At 37.0% G+C, this 20,880-nt stretch overlaps 1 protein-coding gene across 25 annotated transcripts in view; it reads left to right on the top strand.

Annotated features, from left to right (window-relative positions):
• PPP1R9A (protein phosphatase 1 regulatory subunit 9A) overlaps nt 1–20,880 on the top strand; it is a 314,401-nt gene that overhangs the window by 224,041 nt on the left and 69,480 nt on the right. For all 25 annotated transcript variants that reach the window (XR_011503130.1, XR_011503129.1, XM_014853332.3 and 22 more), the window contains one exon: nt 10,760–10,915. Coding sequence is in view for 23 of the 25 variants with exons in the window: in XM_014853332.3 (XP_014708818.3) it covers nt 10,760–10,915 (156 nt within the window). In the remaining 2 variants the exon portion in view is untranslated. The remainder of the gene's footprint in view (nt 1–10,759; nt 10,916–20,880) is intronic.

Genomic DNA, 20,880 nt, shown 5'->3' on the forward strand with positions numbered 1-20,880 from the left:
TAAGGAAATATTGGCCCAGTCAGAGAGATTTCTTTGAGATAGACAAACTCTTTTGGGAAACCATAGATGAGTATTTGCGTCCTAACTGGTCCATAATGCTGATGAAAGTAACCCACTGAAGAATGAGAAACTGTTCCAAAACAATCTAGATAAATTCTTACGGTCAGCCGCACCACCTTGGAATACTTCCTCATCCCTTATGTTCAAACCAGGCTTATGATTGGGCTCTAGATTGAGATGTACTCCATAACAGGGTTGCTGCCGTGGGAGCCAAGCCTATGGCTGCTGAGTCAAAGACTCCCCAAAGCTAAACTGGTTGTGTCAGTAATGATGACTCACCTTATATAGTGCTTTAGATGGACTGTAGACATTGGAAGTTTGGTTAAAACATGAGTAACCTCTGCACTGCTCAAAACTGAAAATGAATGCATCTTATTACTGGCACAGAGCCACTCTCTGCCTCCATGCTCCTTAATGCCTCCTCTCTCTCCCCTGAACTCAGCTGGAGTTCAGGGGAGAGAGAACTCTACCCAAGGAGAAAGATGGCTAGGGGTCGGGCTCAGATCTCTTGTCCTCCAGAGAGACCAAATGCTATATGAACCCCTTGAGTATTCTGGGGAACTTTGGGATGGGAGGCACTCAAACTATGTGGTTCTGTGGATACTGGCTTATAAATCACCGTCTCATTCAGTCCCATTGTAAGAAAGGATGCCCAAATTCAACTGATGTGATTTGGCAGGGTTCACAGTAGGAGGGGAAGCTAAAATGGCCTTGTGGATGGGACTCTTTGGGCAATGTAATGCTATTATGGCTTCCACTGCTAAATGGATAATAGAATTGATGTATTATACCCCCGCACTTCTTTGTCCCATTAGTGCCAGTGGAGATTCTCCTATTCAGGGATTGCCGCATGTAGAGAAGTAATAGTAGGACATGTAGGTCACACTCTCTGTTTTCTCCCAGGTGGTCCAGCAGAAACAATATAGAATCCCAGAAAGATAAGAGGAAATCACAACGTGTTTAAATACTTAAAAGCTGCCAGAATACTTGGGCCATTTCCCAACACAACACTGCATGCCTGATGTAGCCACCAAAAAAAAAGGCAGCTGTTAACCTTCCACTAAGCTCTCATGGAAACTAAAACTGAATGCCCAACCCATGGAGGCCTTGTGACTCTCTGCCCTATTATTCTTAGTTTGAGATGGATCACCTTGAACTCACTGACCAATAAAGAAGGGCCCAACAAACCTTGCTTGTCAACTGGAAATTATAGATTCAGGAAAGCTGCCAGCCTGGCCCAGCAGCATCTTAGATTTACATGTTTGAGGAGTAGCTTTCCAATTCAGGGAAACTTTATCTGCCACTTCACCTCCTAAAACAAGGCCTCTAGCTCAGTGAGGCCTTCAGTTCATAGATGTTCCCTTAAATACGCTGGGCTTGGTTCACTGATGGTTCAGCGCAGCTGTCCAATGCTGTCTACTAGGCTTTCGAGCCTCAGCACCAGCTGTGCAGACCCAAAAATGGGCATGGTCACTTTGCTCAATGGGCAGAACTCAAGGCCGTTCTAAGAGCTATGGCCATTACTCCCCTTGATGAACCTTGTTATATTTTTACTGACTCTTGTTCTGTTGTTAATGACTTAACTATTTGCTCTGTCACTTCGAAAGTTACAGGCTGGGGCAGATTAAAGTTTGGGATGGCAAACTCTGGGAATGAATTGTGGCAATTGATCAAAGTCTTTGGACTGCTCATGTCTCATGTAGCTGCTCCTTAGGGGTGGTCATAAGAGGGCTTCGTGTATTTAAAGCAAACACTATCATTAGATCATGTAGCCCTCAGATGACTCTAGAGATCTCTCCAAAATGAGGCTATTCTTGGTTACTTGGCATTACTTTCCTGAGGAATAGCTTGTTATTTAGATGCTTCCTGCAGGCAATTATTCTTAGGATTGGACTCATTTAATTAGATAAGGTGGTACAAAATTTGTTCCTAACTTTAGGTGATATGACCGATGATACCACCTCCATACTGGAAGGCATTCAGATCAACCTCAACTCGCCGGCCAGGGTTGTTATGGATGATAGAATTGCCCTGAACCCTAGATTTCTTCCTGGTGGGCAAATGCTGAGTCTGCAATCACTGATACCTTCTACTGTATCTGGCTAATACCTTAGGCCAAGTAGAAAGGTCAATAAAGAAACTTAAGGAAAAAGTTACATGAGTTGTTAAGGTAGATCCTGATGGTTTATGGGATTTACTTAGCCAGTAGGATCTGGAAGCCCTGGGGAATATGATTGATCTCAGTACTGCAAGCGGACTCATTCTGCTGCTTGGAGTTCTTTTATAGTAGTCTGAATTGTATGTTGTCAAGTAGACTGGTGCTGGATTTGGCCCTAAGCTACTTTATTCACACTGGTCTGTATAGCTGAGCGAATATCATGCTCGTGCAAAAACTAACCAGAAGCCAAGATGGTATAGAAACAAGGGTGGATATTGTTGGGAGACAGTTCCCCCACGGGTGTCTCACTTCTCTGCATGTCTTGTGTTCAGAGGCATGAATGGCCTTTGTTTCAGATTATCTTTTCAATGCTGTTTGTATAGTGAACAGCCTTGGAAAATAGAGATAGTGTCCCTCTTTAGGGCAGGTGACAGACTTGCTTACCACCCATTATAAAAAGTTTGTATTTCCCAAGCTCAGAATTCTTAACAAAAGATTTTGTGGTCACACTCTGCTTCATTTTTCCATCATGTTCTCCTGGGAGTACCCTGGGTTTGAATTTTGTTTGGAAGCCATTTCTTAATTTTAGAATAAAGACTTTGAAAACCATCAAGTCTTAGTTCCTTCCTGTTTAGTATTCCTCTCTGTCTCTCTTTGGCCACATTTTACTTTAAGCAATAAGAGGAAATCAGGCAGCACTTTCAGCGCTGTCTGGAACTCTACTCAGCTTGATCACTCAGTTCACAGGGACGTTTCCTACTCTCTCCTTATAGAAGGTGATAATGTTGCTAAGCTTTCTGCCACTACACAACAAGGATCCTCTTTTAGATTTCCGCTTACAATCTGTTAAGGCAATTGAGGCTTGCTTTAACATACTCTTCAAAAATACTCCCAGCCTTCATTCACTGCCTGTTTCAAAGCCACTTCCCCATTTTCTGTATTTGTGATGGCAGTATCCCCTTTCTATTGCTGGGTAATAAATATCACTGAAACTTAGCAACTTGAGATAAATATTTATACATTACAGTATCTGTGGGTCAGTTTAGCTGGATACCTCTGACTCAAGATCTCTCTCAAGGCTTCAAGTAAGATGTCAAACAGAGCTGCAGTCATCTAAATGCTCAGTGGGAGCAAATCTGCTTCCAAGCTCACTCGCAGCTGTTGGCAGAACGCAGAGGATCCACTTCCAGCTCCCTCATGTGACTGTTGGCCGGCCTCAGGTCCTTGCTGGCTGTTGGCCAGAAATATCAGTTCCCTGTGATGTGGGCTTCTCCATATTGCCATGCACAACATGGCAGCTAGTTTCTCAAGAGCAAGAAGACAAAAAAGACGCAAGTCATAGTCTTTTTGTAAACTAATCTCAGAAGCGACAGCCCATCACTTTTGTTGTATTTTGTTAGAAGTGAGTTGCTAGGTCCAGCTCACATTCAGGGGGAAGGGATTATACAAGAGCATGATTGCCCAGTAAGAGAGGATCGTTAGGGGTTGTTTTAGAACCTGCCTACCATAGTGGGAGAGAGAGTGCCTGCTTTTGAGGAGTATACTTTCTAAAATGAGGGGGAAAAAACTAAAGAAGGCTTTCAAATACTGTATAATCAAATGCTAATTTATGAACAGTCTGCCACAATTACCAGAACATTTTTTACGTTGAGTTATTACAAAAGATTTTATAGGCAAATCTTTATCTGGTCAGAATTTTAGGAAGAATAATTTGTCAGCAGTATTATCCATGACCTGAGATGCTGAGTGCCTGAAGGCAGGGACCACAGAAGGCCATATCAGTAACCTAGGTAGAGATTTTACATGTTATTTGGTTAGGTGACTAGATACTAAGAATGTAGTGAATTATCTGAAAATAATCTGAGAACACAGATTGACAAGAAAATTTTGAATTGACTTGATAAATGGGAGGAGAAATGGGCCGGGCATTGTGTTGGATATTGTACATGCTTTATGTCTTTGAATTCTCTCAGTGCCCTCTGACAATGGTATCTTTCGCACCATTTTATAAAAGAGGAGAACACAAAGATACAAGCTAAATGACTTGCTCACCATCATGCACTATGACATTGTTTTTTCTCTTTTGGGGCCCTGGTCTCTCCAACCCCAAAGCCCATGCTTGTTTTTCTTATACTGCTCTGTGACGTTGTCCTGGAGAAACCAGGGATGGTGAAAATAATCATCGTCATAAAGTCATATAGTCATTTAGCATATTCTAGGTATGGTGATTAATACTTTGAATATATCACAACTGGAAATTCCCCCAGCACCCTGATGAAAAAGGTGCTGTTAGTTCCATTTCATAGATGAGCAAATCATTAAAAGAGACTAAGTGGCCCAACATCCCAAAACTAGGACACACCAAAGTCAACTGAAAGACAATGGAAAGAGAGATGCCTTTGCAGAGAAGGGGATGCTTTTGCTGAAAGCCATCTGGATGGTTGGCACAGATTTAGGAATTTTAAACATTGAAGTGTTAGTTTGAGGTCTTTCTCCTCCAGAGAAAAAGCAACTCTCTTCTATTCTCTCACAGAGCCAAGTCTGAAAATACATATAACCAAATTCTAATCCAGTAAACAAATTGCAACAAAAACTGGATAATTAAGGCTATTTTTATGATTAGCACCATTTAGTTTCCTTGAATTTACCAGAGCAAACATTGCTACAGCAAAAATTACTGTTAATGGTTGGACCTAAAACAAGAGAGAATCCCCAGAAGGGTCCTTTAGGCCCCAGCTGCAGCTGCGCTTCACTGTATTTCTCACTTGAAAGCTGAGAATTAACAGGAAAATCAGGCTCCGCTGTGCTGTGCAGATGTGGCTAAAACTGTATTAATTTATTCAGCAAACACTTGTTCAGTGCCTACTCTATGCCAAGCAGTGTGCTAGCCACACTAGGATTACAGGGAGAAATCATACCTGGCACTCTCAAGGAACTTACAGTTGAAAGAAGGTGATAGGAGCAGACAGATGTAAAAAGACAAAAGTTTTATGAGTGATGTAAGGCATATAGTGGAAACAGAAGGAATGGATTAGAAGAATCTTAACACAGCAGCGTCATAGAGTGTGCTAAGTAAGATGGATATTCATCTTGGATCACTGGGGCAGGAGAGGATTGATAACTGGGAACAGAGACCTGGAAGTTTTCTTGTTCTTGGGTAGAAGCAGGTGCCTACTGAAGAGGAGCAGGTTTAGTGAAAGGAAGAATTTTACTACAGAAATGACCAGTTTGCTTATAAAAGATTCATGTGGTGAGGTCTTCTAGGGCATTATGAGACTACAATTTAGCAAATATCTGGTTGTAAGCTACAGATTTGGAGAAGCTTTAGCACGTTGCTGTTGTAGTATTAGCAGCAGCAGCAGCAGCAGAATTGCTTATTTTGAGCACCTACCGTGTGCCAGACCTTGTGTGGAACACTTTACGGGCACCATCTAACTTAATCTCGTGGCAACCTGGTATACCAAGGAACTATTTTTAGCTTCACTTGATAGATGAGGAAATTGAAACTTAGATCTGGAAGCTAACTTTACCAACATCACAGAGCCAGGATTTGAACCCAGGCCTAAGTGACTTCAAAACCAAGATTCTTTAACTGATCTCCACTTAACCAACTCACCAATGCAACAGTTATTGTCTGTCCCTTCTGTAAAGACTAGACTGAGATCTACAGCTCTCCCGAGTGTTCAAGGCTTTAGTATGTCTATACACTTCTGCTCCCACTAGTTAAAAGTTACCTGTTGACTAAGAGGCAGACCCTGTCAGCTGTACTTACTGTTGTAATTATGCATTTTAACAGAATATTAAATGCTCTAATACAATATGAGTATAAAGGAAGTTGTGTCTATGAAAACGAGATAAAATGCTTTGGGAAGATTCAGTAAAGACATGTAGCTCATGAAAACTACATGTGAGAAGGCGTAAAAGAGACAAACCATAAAAATTAGAGGAATTTTGCACTTATTTTGCCTTGCAAGTATCCTTTTCATCCATTTTAAGACACTGCAATAATTTTATAGATTATATGCTGTGGTTCTGGTTTATATAAGAAAGAATGCATGAAACATAAGTCAGCAGACCTGTAAGCCAAACTTTTTGAAGGAGACTTTATGCACTTGCCCAGAGTCAGCATATGATCAGAGAAAAGAAGAGGACAAGAATGTTGGAGCTCACAAGAGACAGGTGCAAGTCTTCAAAGTGAATTGAATGATAGTGTTTAAAGATGTGCAAGGTGAATCTTAACCCAACAGGATTATACCCCAGGGTTTTTGGTTGGAGAGATATGAAAGCAATGTATTCCCATTTTTTTTCTGCAAAGCTTTAGTTTCTGGAGACTCCAAGAAGCATAGGATAGAAGGAAGTGCCTAGTCTTTGGAATATGTTAGATGTGAGTTCAACAGCATAACTAATTGTCTGTCTTGGGGTAAAACCTCTGAATCTCAGTTTCCTCAAATTAAGATGGCATAGTAATACCTATATCATACAGTTTTTAAGGTATGTACAGTGTTGAGCACACAATAAGTTACAAAATAATTGCTATTCATTTTTGCCCCTTTTTGGGGTGCTATTAAAAAGTGTAAGATATTAATCAAGAACGTAGACCAGGAGATGAAAAGGAACATTTACTCACTCTGTCAGTTCTTAGACTAAGAACTTTTCTTAGCCTATTTAAAGTGTATTGGCAAGTTGGGACAAAGCTTTCAAGAGTCTGTTTACTTTAAAGATGTTCAGTCTGGCTAGAAATAAAGAGAAGGAGCTGGATACCACGGAGATACTTTGTTGTAGCATGTTTTTTTATACGTTATTGTCCATCTTCCTCTGTAAGTGTCAGATTCAATCCAATGTAATTTTGATTTTTATGAAATTCTGCTTAACACGTCATTCCATGTAGTTTATTTTACTTGCAGATTAACCGTAAAAGTAATGTCTATTTTCAGTAAAAGTAAGAGAATCAGAAGAACATATTTTTCTTAGTATACTAAATGTAACTTTTTAACTTCTAGATGTTTATGAGGTCTTTGGTGAATAATTCTTTATTCTAAAGCCTATTAAGTGTGGGAATAGTAAATGATTAATGAGAGAGAATGGCAACATAAAGTTTTTAAACACCCTGCCAGAGCCTCTAATACGTAATAAGTAGAATCAAGACGAGTAATGAGTAGTAAAAGAAATATCTTGTCCTCAGGGTGCTTATAGGACTGATTAGAGAGAGAAAACATTAGTAAATGGAAAGATGAAAGACAAAAAAAATTTTAGCAGAAGTGCAGGTAATTTGGGTATGAGAAAGAAGACTGGCGAAGTCAAAAAATAAAAGAATCAAGAGGAAGAATTCTTAATATTTACACTGTGACGATAATTTTGATAACTAAATGGATGACAAAACCTGAACTATACTTAGAGGTGAAAATTGCATATACTGTGTATACCTTAATCTTGTTATTCACTATAAGGAGTGTTAAAAAACAAATGTGACAGAACACGAGGATATTGCCGCCTTTTTTTTTTTTTTAAAGATTGGCACCTGAGCTAACATCTGTTGCCAATCTTCTTTCTTCTTCTTCTTCTTCTCCTCCTCCTCCCCAAAGCCCCCCAGAACATAGTTGTATATTCTAATTGTAGGTCCCTCTGTGGTACGCTGCATCAGCATGGCTTGATGAGTGGTGCCATGTCCATGCCCAGGATCTGAACCAGTGAAACCCTGAGCCACTGAAGCAGAGTGTGCAAACTTAACCACTCAGCCACAGGGCTGTCCCCAGAATATTGCCTTCTGAACAAATGACTTTGCAGTACATTTTCTTGATGTTATTGAAAACCTTCTTAGGAGGTTATAGATATTACCAAGTAAATGCAATTGGCATTCTTGGATTTATTCTTTTAAAAACATTTGCTGGGATCCTGTTATATGTCAGTCCCCATCCTAGGCACATATTTATATTAATTCCTTTACTCATAATGAAGAAGTATCCATTTTCAAGCTGGCAAGGGGAAATCAAATTGTTCATTTCAACTCTTAAGTTTAAAATGTGCCACATTGTCATCAGACTCTATATTTAGCCTAAGATTTTATTGAGTCATTTGTGATATTCATGAAATTGATGATATAGAAGTCAATTTTGTATACTTGTTTTAGGCCTTCATAATAAAGGTGTGGCTTTGCTGTTAGTTGTAATTATGGGGTTAAAAACAAGCACATGGTTGTATATCTCTAAATCAAAACTTTCAGCAAGGTATCTTGAGATTGTGTATTTACCAGCCTTGCTACATTTTTATTAATTAACATCACTGAGATTTATGAAAGACATATTGGTTCTAAAATATAAATAAAAAGGAGATGAATTAATTTACATATCATCACACAAAAATACAAATCTAAAATTAGAATCCTTTTAAGATTTGTAGGATCTAATCATACCAACAAATGGAAGCTATCTGGAACCAACCAGCCCCCACTCTTCAGCTGCCTTCTCCTGCCAGTGCTAAAGACACTCGGAATGAGTGGTGGTGTTTTTTTTTTTTTTTTTTTTGAGGAAGATTAGCCCTGAGCTAACTACTGCCAGTCCTCATCTTTTTGCTGAGGAAGCCTGGCGCTGAGCTAACATCTGTGCACATCTTCCTCTACTTTCTATGTGGGATGCCTACCACAGCATGGCGTGCCAAGCAGTGCCATGTCTACACCCAGGATCCGAGGCGGCGAACCCTGGGCCACTGAGAAGCGGAACGTGTGCACTTAACCGCTGCGCCACCGGGCCAGCCCGTGAATGGTATTTATAGTTTAGACATTTTCAGACTGGTTTCTAAAGAGTCCTAGGGTTCCAGGTACTGAGCAGCTATATAGGATTAAGATGGAGACCATCAACCTCTTTCCCATTCAGTCAAAGCATCTCTGATTTTATCTGGGGAAAAAAAGTTCTAACTAACATGTAACCTGTTTGGAAAATCACAGCTCTGTATAAAATATCCTGAGCTTATTTCTAAATACAAATGCCACCAAAGTCAAGGTCTTAATGATTATAGTCTCTCTGGGGGAGGTAGAGTCTGAAGGATTCTGGCAATCTGTTCATCATGGTCAATGCCCTCAGATTCCTTACTAGAAATTGTGTCTACTTGTGGGCTCCAGAATTTAAGAGAAATGTGGGTAACTTGGAGAGAAGTCAGAGTACAGACACAAAGACAATTACAAGGAATGAGACCTATGAGGAAACTAGAATTATTTTACTTGAAAAGGAGAAGTCGGAATGGCAGTTTAATAATGGTCTTCCAGACATTAGGAATTATTACACTGAGGTTGATGACTAGATTTCCTTCATGTGTAAACATAATAAAAGAAATAGAGTTTCAGCTTTAGCAAGAATATAGTACAGAACCAAAAGAAAAAACAAGAGATGCTCTAACCCTATTTAATCAAAGGAATAGATCACTCAGTATACTTTATGAAAGTTTTTTTAAAGACAATATGAATTCTTATCTGTTTTTTGTATTAGATATAATACTACTTGAAGGAACAGGGGTGAATTAAATGAACTTTGTTTCTCAACCTTGTAAATCAGTGATTTATCTTTAAATTATATCATAAGGTACAGATTTCAAACAATTATTTTGAATTAGAGTCTCATAGCCTGATGCTGCCATGAGAGGAGCTACTTTCTAATAATGTTAAGGAAGTTAGTGGTGAGAAGGAGCATTTATTCCAGAGGTCGTGAACTCAGATATCTACAGGGGACTGTGGGTATCATGAAAGCGTGATGCTAACAGCATAGAACAATATGGAATTGTAGAAGTTATGGTGTATTAGAAAGCATGGGACCCATCTAAAGGGGGCAACCACTGCTGACTCAGGCCAGTTATCATCATGGTACAATGTGCCTGTCTTGCCAGATCTTTAGCCTTCTCAAGAAAAACTGGAAGTCTAGACTCTTACATGAATCTTTTTTTTTTTTTTGACATTGACAAAATACTAAGATTTATCGAAATACTGTGCAGGCTGTAAGTGAGAAACCTTTGGTTTATCCTTTAGGTCACTCATTAACCACCACATTAGTTAACAGACAAACCAAACAGAACTGATTGAGCTCTAAAGCTTAGGAGAATTAATCTACTCAACCTTTGTAAGGCTTAATTAGGGTGCCTTCCAACTCTGAATCATTTGTTCTCCCCTTCCTTCTTCCCCGTTCTCACTATTGGGTGACTTATTCATACAGGTGTTGGGAATTTAAAAGAAACTTATTTCCCTTAGCAACATAATTTTATTTAGTAAAACCATAAATTCTTGGATTGAAGACAACTTTTGTTACTATAGTGAAGATGCTACTGATGCTATTAGATTTTTAGAGATGCACTTATATATGGCATAGACATGTCACTTTGGATCTTTGAACTAACATTTGCTTATAACATTGGCTGCATGAGGCATGCTTGACTTTAAAGCCTACTTACACTTCTACCGTTTGGTGACATGTTTTATTTCTCTTTTATAAAATATTTTCAAATAACCCACCTCCACCTTGGGTAAGGACAGCTGGATTGCTGAAATCCCCTTCCTTTCAGACAGGAGAATATGCCACAGATGAAGAGGAGGATGAGGTAGGACCTGTTCTTCCTGGCGGTGACATGGCCATTGAAGTCTTTGAGCTGCCTGAGAACGAGGACATGTTTTCCCCATCAGACCTGGACACAAGCAAGCTCAGTCACAAGTTCAAAGAGGTAAGCTGCTGATCTGCAAGGTATTTTTGTATACCTGTCTATTTCATTATTAAGTGTATATTTTTGTTTGAAAAATATATTAAGAATAATCAGTTTTCAAAAGAAAGTCTTTTAATAACAGATTGTCTTGAATTTCAAGTTAAAATTTAGGTAGATCTTATTCCACAATCGTTAATTTAAATGCTTATTTGTCATAGTGACAGCTTACAACTTATCTGTTCCATAATTCCAACTATACCTTAAATGTGCAGTCTTCACGTTATATTTTTTTCAGTTTTATGGAAATTTTGGGACCTGGGGATAAGCTTTCTTTAAGGCAGTGATTTCTAAAAAGGCTTTTTTTCCCCCTAAAATAGTCAAGGTCCCAATAGGACTCAGATGACATACCCAAGTGGTTTAACTGGGAAAGTTTAATGAATGGACTTTGAACAGAGTTAAAGATGGTGAAGTTCACAGAGTCTGGCAACAGCAGGAAGCTGTTACTGTTTTTTGGCTTAGTAGGGGTAAAGGAGGACAGAGATTACCTTTTTTGAAGGGGGGTCATTTTACATCTGCAGCTTTATAAGATGCAGCCACTGCTAAAAACTCCATCCTGGGGGCAAGGAATATACCCAGACTCTTCTCTCTTCCTGCTGATACCTCCCACTGGCCAAATGTAGGCAGGAAGCCTGGGAGATGCAGATGAAGTCTGAAGAGGTTAGCCTCCTGAGGCAGGAGCTGTCAGAAATGGGCCAAGCATGGATCCTGAGCGCACAAATGTAGACAACCACATAAACTCTTCTTCCAAATTAACTACTCAGAACCCCAACATGTAAAACAAAAACAGTGATGAATGAGTCCCCAAGCAGTTTATTCTTCCTTATTTGTGGGAACATCCTCCATTGTTGAAGACAAATATATCATTATTTACAACCTCCCTACAATAACCCTGAAACACTGAGGCTTGAAAACCACTGTTCTGTGGTTGCAAGTGTGTTAGGACTTGACCACTTGGGGAAAAATGTTCTCCTGTACATGAAGAACAAGATTGATAAGTGCAGAGTTCTAATTTCTAATTTTATTTATAATTTCTAATTTTGTTATATCATAAATAGTCCAATTATATCTGTTCTGATGTTAGCCTCATATGCCTAATCTATTGACCTACCTTTTAAATTCCTATGACAAATTTATATTTGTAAGACCAGTATCAAAGTGAATGTACTTTTCAAATATGTTTTTATGTAAAAAAAAAAAAAAACATGTTTATTATAGACTTTGGGAAAATACAGATTTGTATAAACGCCAAAAAATCTTTCATAATCGCAATATAGTAGTATTTGGGATTATACAACATATACTGTGTTAAACTCCTACTCTTGATACTTAAAATTGTATTAGGGCTTTCCTGTGTCATCAGATGTTCTTCCGTAAGCGATGCTTATTCACCCTTGCATCTTACAGATCTTTTATAACTTATCTACTTAATTCCTTGCTTTGGAAAATTTTCTTTGTTTCCTGTTCTTTTTAAAATTAGTTTTAAAAGTAATGCTATAGTAAATATCTGTGTACTTACTCTTAGGATAATTTCTCATAGTGTAATTATTAGATCAAAGAATATGAGTATTTTGGAGACTTGTGGTACTTAATGCCAAGTTGCTACCAGGCTGGCTTTTCTTGGTGATATAGAAATTTACTTATGTGTTGAGAGGGCCCATTTCTCTTCCACCTATTATCATTAGGTCAGGTTGAACCATTTCCATTTATAGAGTTCACGGAGTCCTTTAGGCAAAATACACGGGTTTTTTACATGATTTATGACTATTCCTAGTTCTAAATCAGATAGGAACATGTTAGTGACAATGAAGTACACTATTATATGACGATCACAAAACTCAGAATTCCCTTACAGTAGGAGTGCCTATCTTAGGGCCATTTCTTATAAAGACTGTCTAGATTAACTGATGTCTTCAAACCAAAGAGCAATGCAGAGAAAGAAAGTTCTGGAGGAAGAGGCTGAGTTGGAGGAAGAGGTATAATCTGGGTAGCTGTTTCTCTATGGCTCTGATTTGGCCCAAGAATACAGATTATCTAGAAGAGTAGATGGACTACTTGTTCTTGAAGAAATCTTCCTTGGATGTTGTTAACTGTCAATCCAACTTTGAGGCAGTGAGGTCAGGGTAGTATACCCTGGCCAAAGCCTCTAATAGAACTCTTTTGTGTTGCCACGTGAGTATGACCCCTACTCTTTGGTAGATAATTGAACTGGAAGTAGGGTCCACATTCTTTTATGGAAGGTAAAGAGCCTAAAAAGCAGAAATAGTATATGGAAGTTATATCCTCATTTTTCTGAATTGAGCCAAGGACTCAATGCTCCATAAACATTGTTTGACATGTACACCATTGTGTAGACAACTGTGTGATCTAGACCAGGGGTCAGCAAACTATGACCTGTTGGCCAAATGTGGCCCACTGCCCTTTTTTTGTAAATAAAGTTTTATTCAAACACAGCCGTGAACATCCATTTATTTTTTGTTTGTGCTGCTTTCATGCTGCAACAGCAAAGTTGAGCAGTTGCACAGAGACCATATGGTCGGCAAATCCTAAATTATTTGCTATCTGGCCCATTATAGAAAATGGTTGCTGACCTTGGTATAGGCCACTGCATGATCTGGACCCATTCTATCTTACATGGCTGATTTATTTTTGACCTGAGTGACCAAATCTGTAGTTTTCTTTTAATTTTGGTTTTTAAGAATTAGAGATTTGTCCCCCCTCAAGAACAGGCAAATACCATGTCACTTCACTTCTAATTCTTTTATTCTCTTTTGTTTTATATTTAACATATATATGTTGATTTCTTCAGGAGATCAGCCCTGAGTACCAAGTGTGTGGCACTCTTTCACAGTGTTTGTATCTTGTACACTGCCATTATCACAGTTTTAAATTTCTTCGTGTGTTTAACATACATACCCAAATACTATATAACATCATGTTATTCACAAGATTATACACAAAACCTGGGGTGGAGGTGGAGAGTCATGTTGTATTGGAGTCTGGATAGAGTCTCGTGTTGTAGAGGGTTCTCTTAATTACATTATTTCAAGGAAAAGTAGGTGTTGTACTATTTGGACAAAGCACATCAGACTGACATTATCTCAATCAGTCTTACTTTTGGCCTATTATGTATCTTCCTACTAGACTCCAAGCTCCTCTGTTTGTGCTCACTATTATATCCTCAGTCTTTGCATGGTTCTTGGCATATAATTAGTGTTTAAGTATTTAGTGAATGAATGGTATCAAGCATATACTGGAATTTGTTGTGTAATACAAGACACGTACCTCATTTAGTTTTTCCAAATAGTTGCCAAGGTGGCTAGCGCTTTTGTTAAATGCCATTTACGCATTTCCCTCTGATTGGAGGGCCAGCATTATTATCTGCAGAATGTGTGCCTTTACCCTCTGGGCTGCTTTGCACCTTCATATTCTGTTCCGTTTCCTCATTCTTTGGTGCAGTTCTGTTAGAATATATATTAAACATTGATGGAATAAATCAGATCCATCTAACTCTTCAGAAATTCATTTACTTTTCAACTTATTCAAGAAAACATTTAAATCACTTTATTACCCTTGAAAAACTTTGCAGTTTTTATTGTAATTACATTAAACTAGTAAATTAACTTGCAGAAAACTGGCATTTTTAACATGTTGACCCTTTCAATCTAAGTTTAAGGAATATATCTGATTGACTCATCTTTTTTTCTGACCCTCTCTAAAATTTTATCTCCTTTATTAATTACATAAACGTCCACCTATAAGTAACAGAAAATCTTAACTAGAGTGGATTAATCAAAAGCTGCCACAAAGATTATAGTAACTTCAATGTAAGTTAAGAAGATTTCTTTATTTTTCTATTTTCAGAAATGACTTTTATAAGAGAGAGTTAATGACTTGCATAAGGGTAAAATTTCTGTTCCTTCAAAATTTGTTATTACTCAGGTATAAAACCATCTATGCCTTTGTGAAGGAAGGTTTTTAAATACCTTTTATAATAGCTGTTACTCTATTCAAGTTTTCAAGTTTTTCTTGTGCCAATTTTGGTATCTTGCAATTCTCAAGAAATTCATAAGTTTCCTCTAAGCATTGTATTTATTAGCATATTTTTGTAGTATAATTTTTAAATACTGAAATCTTTAATATCTGTAATTAGTTACCCTTTTAAAATTTTTTCTTTCCTCTATTTGAATATTTTCATTTTTTCTTACTTGTTTGTCTAGAATTTTCCCTGTCATGTTATCTTTTACATTTCTAATTGTTTTTTTAAATTAAAAAAATACTTATTTTATTATTTCCTATCGATCTTTTTATTTTTCCTCCTTTTTGGCATTAATTACTTGCACTTAGTACATTTATTTTTGATAACTCTTGCATTCTGATAAGTATATTTAAAGCTCTAATTTTTTTCCTGAATATTGCTTTAGCTGCTGTTCACAATTTTTGACATTTAGTATGCTGTTGTCATTCAGATGTAATTTCTGTTAGGATTTCCTCACAAAATTATTTAGTGGTATATTTTACTTTCCGGACATGTGGAACTTTATTTTGCTATTCTTTTGTTATTGGGTTCTGATTTTATCACACTCTGATCAGAAAACATATTCTACATCATAGCTATTTAGAATTTCTGAGACTTCTGTTGTAGCTTAATTCATAAATGATTTTGTTTCAATATTCCTCATATATTAAAAAAGCACACATATTCTGTGTTTGGTATGAAATTTGCATATGTTTTTTATTTACATAACTAAGATTAATAATATAAACAGGGGCCGGCCTGGTGGTGTAGTGGTTAAGTTTGCACGTTTCGCTTTGGTGGCCCAGGGTTGGCCAGTTCGGATCCTGGGTGCAGACATGGCACCTCTTTGCATGCCGTGCTGTGGTAGGCGTCCCACATATAAAGTAGAGGAAGATAGGCATGGATGTTAGCTCAGGACCAGGCTTCCTCAGCAAAAAGAGGATGATTAGCAGCAGTTAGCTCAGGGCTAATCTTCCTCAAAGAAAAAAAAGTAATAAAAACACATTTCTTCTCTGTAGCATGGCATACCGTGTTGTCTGCTTGATTTACTAATTCTGAAAAGCATGTGTTAAAATCACAAACTACAGTTGTCTTTTCTTCCTGTAATTCTGTCAGTGGTAGTTTTACATATTTTAAATCTTTGTCGTTAGCTTCACGTATGTTCAGAATTGTTACAACTTCTTGATTTATTGTAACACTTCTCTTGTCCCTTATGATGCATTTTTACCCCAAATTCTATTTGCAGTCTGATAGCAACAGTCTAACACTGGCTTTCTTTTGCTTCAGAGCATCTATTTTTCCATCTCTTTGTTTTTAGCCATTCTGCATTCTTTTGTACAAATGTGTTCTCTTTAGTCAACCTATTCCTAAATCTCGTATACTACTCTGGGAGTCTTTTTAGTTAATTGGTGAGTTTAACCCATTTACATTTACTTTGTTCACTTTAATGTTAGAACTTACATCTGCCCCTTTATTTCACATTTTACAGTTTCCATGCTTTCTTCTTGTTTCTTTCATTGTCTTTTTTACCTACTTGCCATTGGATACATCAAATTTCCATCTGCTGCTTAAGTTATACATTTTTATTCTCTTCTTCTAGAGATTGCCCCTGAGTAACTTTGACTCAGTCTTAGGTTATTTTCTCCTAAGAGTGTAGAAAGTAGATCAATAGCTATGTCTTTACCATTTAACAAAATCATAGCCGTCAGATACTGTCATCTGCTTCTCTTCCCCTCTCTCATTTTTATTTTTTTGGTATTTCAGGAGTTTTAGTTAAATACAAGTTACAAAATAATTAGTTCCAACTCACCTCTATTTCTTTCTAACTCTAATGGGATTTCAGTGCTGCCCTGATGTTAATTCACTATCGTTCTGGTACTGCTACTTTACCACATGGCACCAAAGGTTAAGTTAGTAGCTAGAATGTCCAAGCTTCAGGGTGATGGAATAGATTGTCCCTAATTTACCTCCAGATGTAGGCTTACCCAGGTCACATGTGGGAAATTCAAGATTAATTAGATTGCTGTCTCCCATTCCTGGTTGCTGACATTTTCCTGCTTCAGATCCTCATTTTTTCGAAATACATCTGGAAACCCTGTATTCTGTTTCTTACAAGCTTTTTTATTAATTGATGAATAAGACCTTGAAGCCTATCAGAGTTCCTTTTTTTTCTCTTTTGGCATCTCCAAAGTTGAATTCAAGAGAGGCAATAAATAGCTTTTGTTAATTTGGTATGTTGTACTAAACTGGAAGTTTTCCCTTACCCACTTCAGTCATTACTACCTTTAATTTTTATTAATTCCATCATCCTGTTATCCTTAGGAATGGCTCATTTCTTTTATTGTAACTTCTGGAAATAAATGCTTAATTTATTGTAATACTTTATTGTTGAAACACAAAAGCACTTAGAAACTATGAATCTCTCTCTGGTTAGACCTTTGGCCACATCTTTTAGTTTCAGTGTGCATTCTTCTTCTTGTCATCATTTTGCAAGTAGTCTACATTTTCCTTTTTATTGTTTTCATTTCCTGTTTGTCTTGAATAATTGAGAAAACAGTTTTTAATTTATAACTTTTAAATGATTAATTAATGTCTTGTTACATTTTGGTCAGATAGTATTATCTTTACAAGTTTTAATATTTTTTTGAAAGTGGTGCTTTTATTATGGATTAATATGAATATTTGTGATAAAAGTGATATTTTGTATTTTATGTCTTCTGTATCCTTATTCATTTTTCCTATTTAACCTTGTACATTGAGAGCCATATAGTAAAATTACATCTCATGATTGTATTTTGTGTCTAATAGCTTTGATTATTTATTTCAATTCTATATTGAAAGCACATATAATATGACAAAGATTTTTTATTTTTAAGTATTCTTTGTCTTATGTTAGTAATCTTACCGCTATTTTGTTTGTAGTTGCTGGATAAACACACATAGGTGTATGTGTGTACCTACTTTCAACATAAACTTAATTGCAGCACTTTGTTTTATTGTAAATTTTTAAAATGTTATCTTGAAGTCTGTACCTTTTAATAAGAAAATTTAGCAACTTAAATTTATTGTTATAATGATTCAAGGTCTATTTGAACTCGTTTCATTTTATGCTTTATGCTTCTTTTATAGTTAGTGGTTTTTACTAAGGATTATCTTCAAGTTTTTAAGAAGTATTCTCTATTTCTGTAATCTTTAAAATTAAGAACAAAATACCATTTGAATGTTTTATGTAGAAGTATTTGATACAATCTTGCTTTCTAAGACAAGGTTATTGTTAAAATTTAGTTACCACATTTTTTAAAACTTGTGTTCTCAGTTAGCTTTATAATAATATGTACAACAAATAGTTGCGCTTTCAGCTTACTCAGTTTCGACAATTATTCCCTTTCCACCAGAATTTCCACATTAATTCTTAGATTCTGGATTTTTCCTCATTACTCAGAGTATATCTTTCAGTAATTTATCAAGTATTCATGGAGGATACAGTTTTCATGAGCTTCCCACATTGAGAATGGAACATTCTAATTATTGTGACATAGGAATGATAATTAGCTGGGTTTAATATTTTGATTCACAGCCTTTTTTCCTGAAAATGTTGTAGGGCAAACTTCACTGTTTTAAGCTAGCATTGCATATTGGAAAGGAAAAGTCTAATGCCAGCCTGGCATTTGGATGCTCGTATTGTGTTAGCCTTGTACTTTAAAATTTTTATCACAATTTCTTGAAAGAGGCCTCCTTTCATTGATATTTTTTCTTCTAATCATCTTTCCATCTTTTATGTTTGTGTTGTGTTTTGTTTTTGTTTTAGTCCATGAATATCTTTCTCAGTTTTTGTTATTTTTTTCTGTTTCTTTTCTAGGGTCACTTTGTCTTCAGTGTTAATTATCTTTTTCATATTTCCTTTTCTATTTTTTCTACGTCTGAGATTGTTCTCAAATGTGTCCTCTCATATCAATGATTCCATTTACTGTAGCATTAAATATACCTTTTTTTTTTTTTTGAGGAAAATTATCCCTGAGCTAACTACTGCCAGTCCTCCTCTACTGAGGAAGCCTGGCCCTGAGCTAACATCTGTGCACATCTTCCTCTGCTTTATATGTGGGACGCCTACCACAGCATGGTGTGCCAAGCGATGCCATGTCCACACCCGGGATCCGAACTGGCGAAACCTGGGCCGCTGAGAAGCGGAACGTGCGAACTTAACTGCTGCGCCACCGGGCCGGCCCTGCATTAAATATGCTTTTAACTTCAAATTCATTTATGCTCTTTGGCACCTCAAACATGACTTAAATTCTCTTATTAAATTTTTAGTTTCCTTACTCTCTATCCATTCCTCATGCTTTCTCACTTTTTCTTCATCCTGTTATTCCATAGAGTTACCTTAAAATATCTTTTTACTTATGGGTTAGCATCATTTTCACAGGTTTCCTTACATGAGTTTTCAAGTTGATAGTCTCTTTATCTTGAACTCAAGTATTTATTAATAGGCTCAATTTTGCCTTTTTCTCCTTTATCTTGAAATGAGACAAAACCCTTTTTGTATTTGATGTTAGTGAGCAGTTATCCATTTTTTTATATGAATCCCATTTCTAGATCTGCATCAGGAGGACATATCTATGTGCCTAGTATCTAGCTGGTTGCTATTTTCTGGCAGTCTACCATCTAGTACAGTTCTTTGTGCTAAGGTGAGATAATTCCAAATCTCGCCACTAGGTTCTCTAAGTTAAAGAAGAAGAGAAAAGATTATTCCCTGCTATCAAAGCACTTACTGCGACCGCCCGTGACTAGATTGCTCTCCTGCAGCTGGAAGTATGCAGTGCGCCACTGTCAGCCACCTTCCTGCATTCTTTTCCTATTCTAGTATACTAGTTGCATTCTGAATGAATATGGAATACTAAAAGAGTTAGAAAACCTGGTTTGAGGATAGTTCCTGGGAAAAACAGTAGAGGTTGCCGAACTTTCTGATTGGACAGACTCAGCAGTGAGGGTGACACAGAGCATCTCCTATCTCTGGAGTGAGGCTTGGTTAGGTTTTCTTAATTCAACCTCATGACTCTTTCACATTCTAGTAACAGTTGTTTTTAGTTTTAGTGTCCATTTGGTTTTAAGATTTTCTTTTTTGATGTGATTTCACTGAAAACTTAGTGGGAAGTAGGAAGGGGCTGAATCGGAAACCGAGGGCCAGGTTTCATTTAAACTACCTATCCGGTGTTTCCCTTCTGCCACTTCTCTTCAGGAGGCATGGGAGTTAGCACTCAGTACAAACAGTTCTACATTTGTCTTGAAGAAAAAATGGAGTCTAAAATTTGTGTTATTTTACTTATTTAAGTCATAGAGAATCTATGAAAAATAATGTAGAAAAAGTTATAAATGCATTAGATAATAAAATAAAATTGTCTTCATGGAAATTTCCTTTAACATGTAGAGAAGCTGTAAAATCTTACCTCCTTAGCAGTAAACAGATATGAATTTAAAAAGGAACTGTAATTACAGGATGTCACCTACATCCAGCACCTTAACTTATTAATAATCAGTGAGTACCTACTTAGAGAGTGACCTTGTTGGAGTATCTCGCCCTATGCTACATATGCTGCAATTAGTGTTCTCATTCAGATTAGATTGTGATATCATTTAATCAGCTGATTTCAGCTAATTTTGCAGAAACTGTTCCCTGAAAAAAAACACTTTTGTGCACATAAAGATAGGGACCATATATAGAGCCTTGAGTGGAAATTATAAAAATATATGACATAGCTTCATTTTAACACCATCAAAGTATGGGCGGAAACAGCTCTAATTCCTTCGTTTGTGGACCTTGCACTGTCATGGGTAAGACAGACTTCAATCAAATTCTCACAAAGATAATTATAAAAATTCTGATTCCAGTGCTGAAACCACTTTATAAAATTCT

This window comes from Equus asinus, chromosome 1 (genome assembly GCF_041296235.1).
Source record: "Equus asinus isolate D_3611 breed Donkey chromosome 1, EquAss-T2T_v2, whole genome shotgun sequence".
NCBI classification, from domain to species: Eukaryota; Metazoa; Chordata; class Mammalia; order Perissodactyla; family Equidae; genus Equus; species Equus asinus.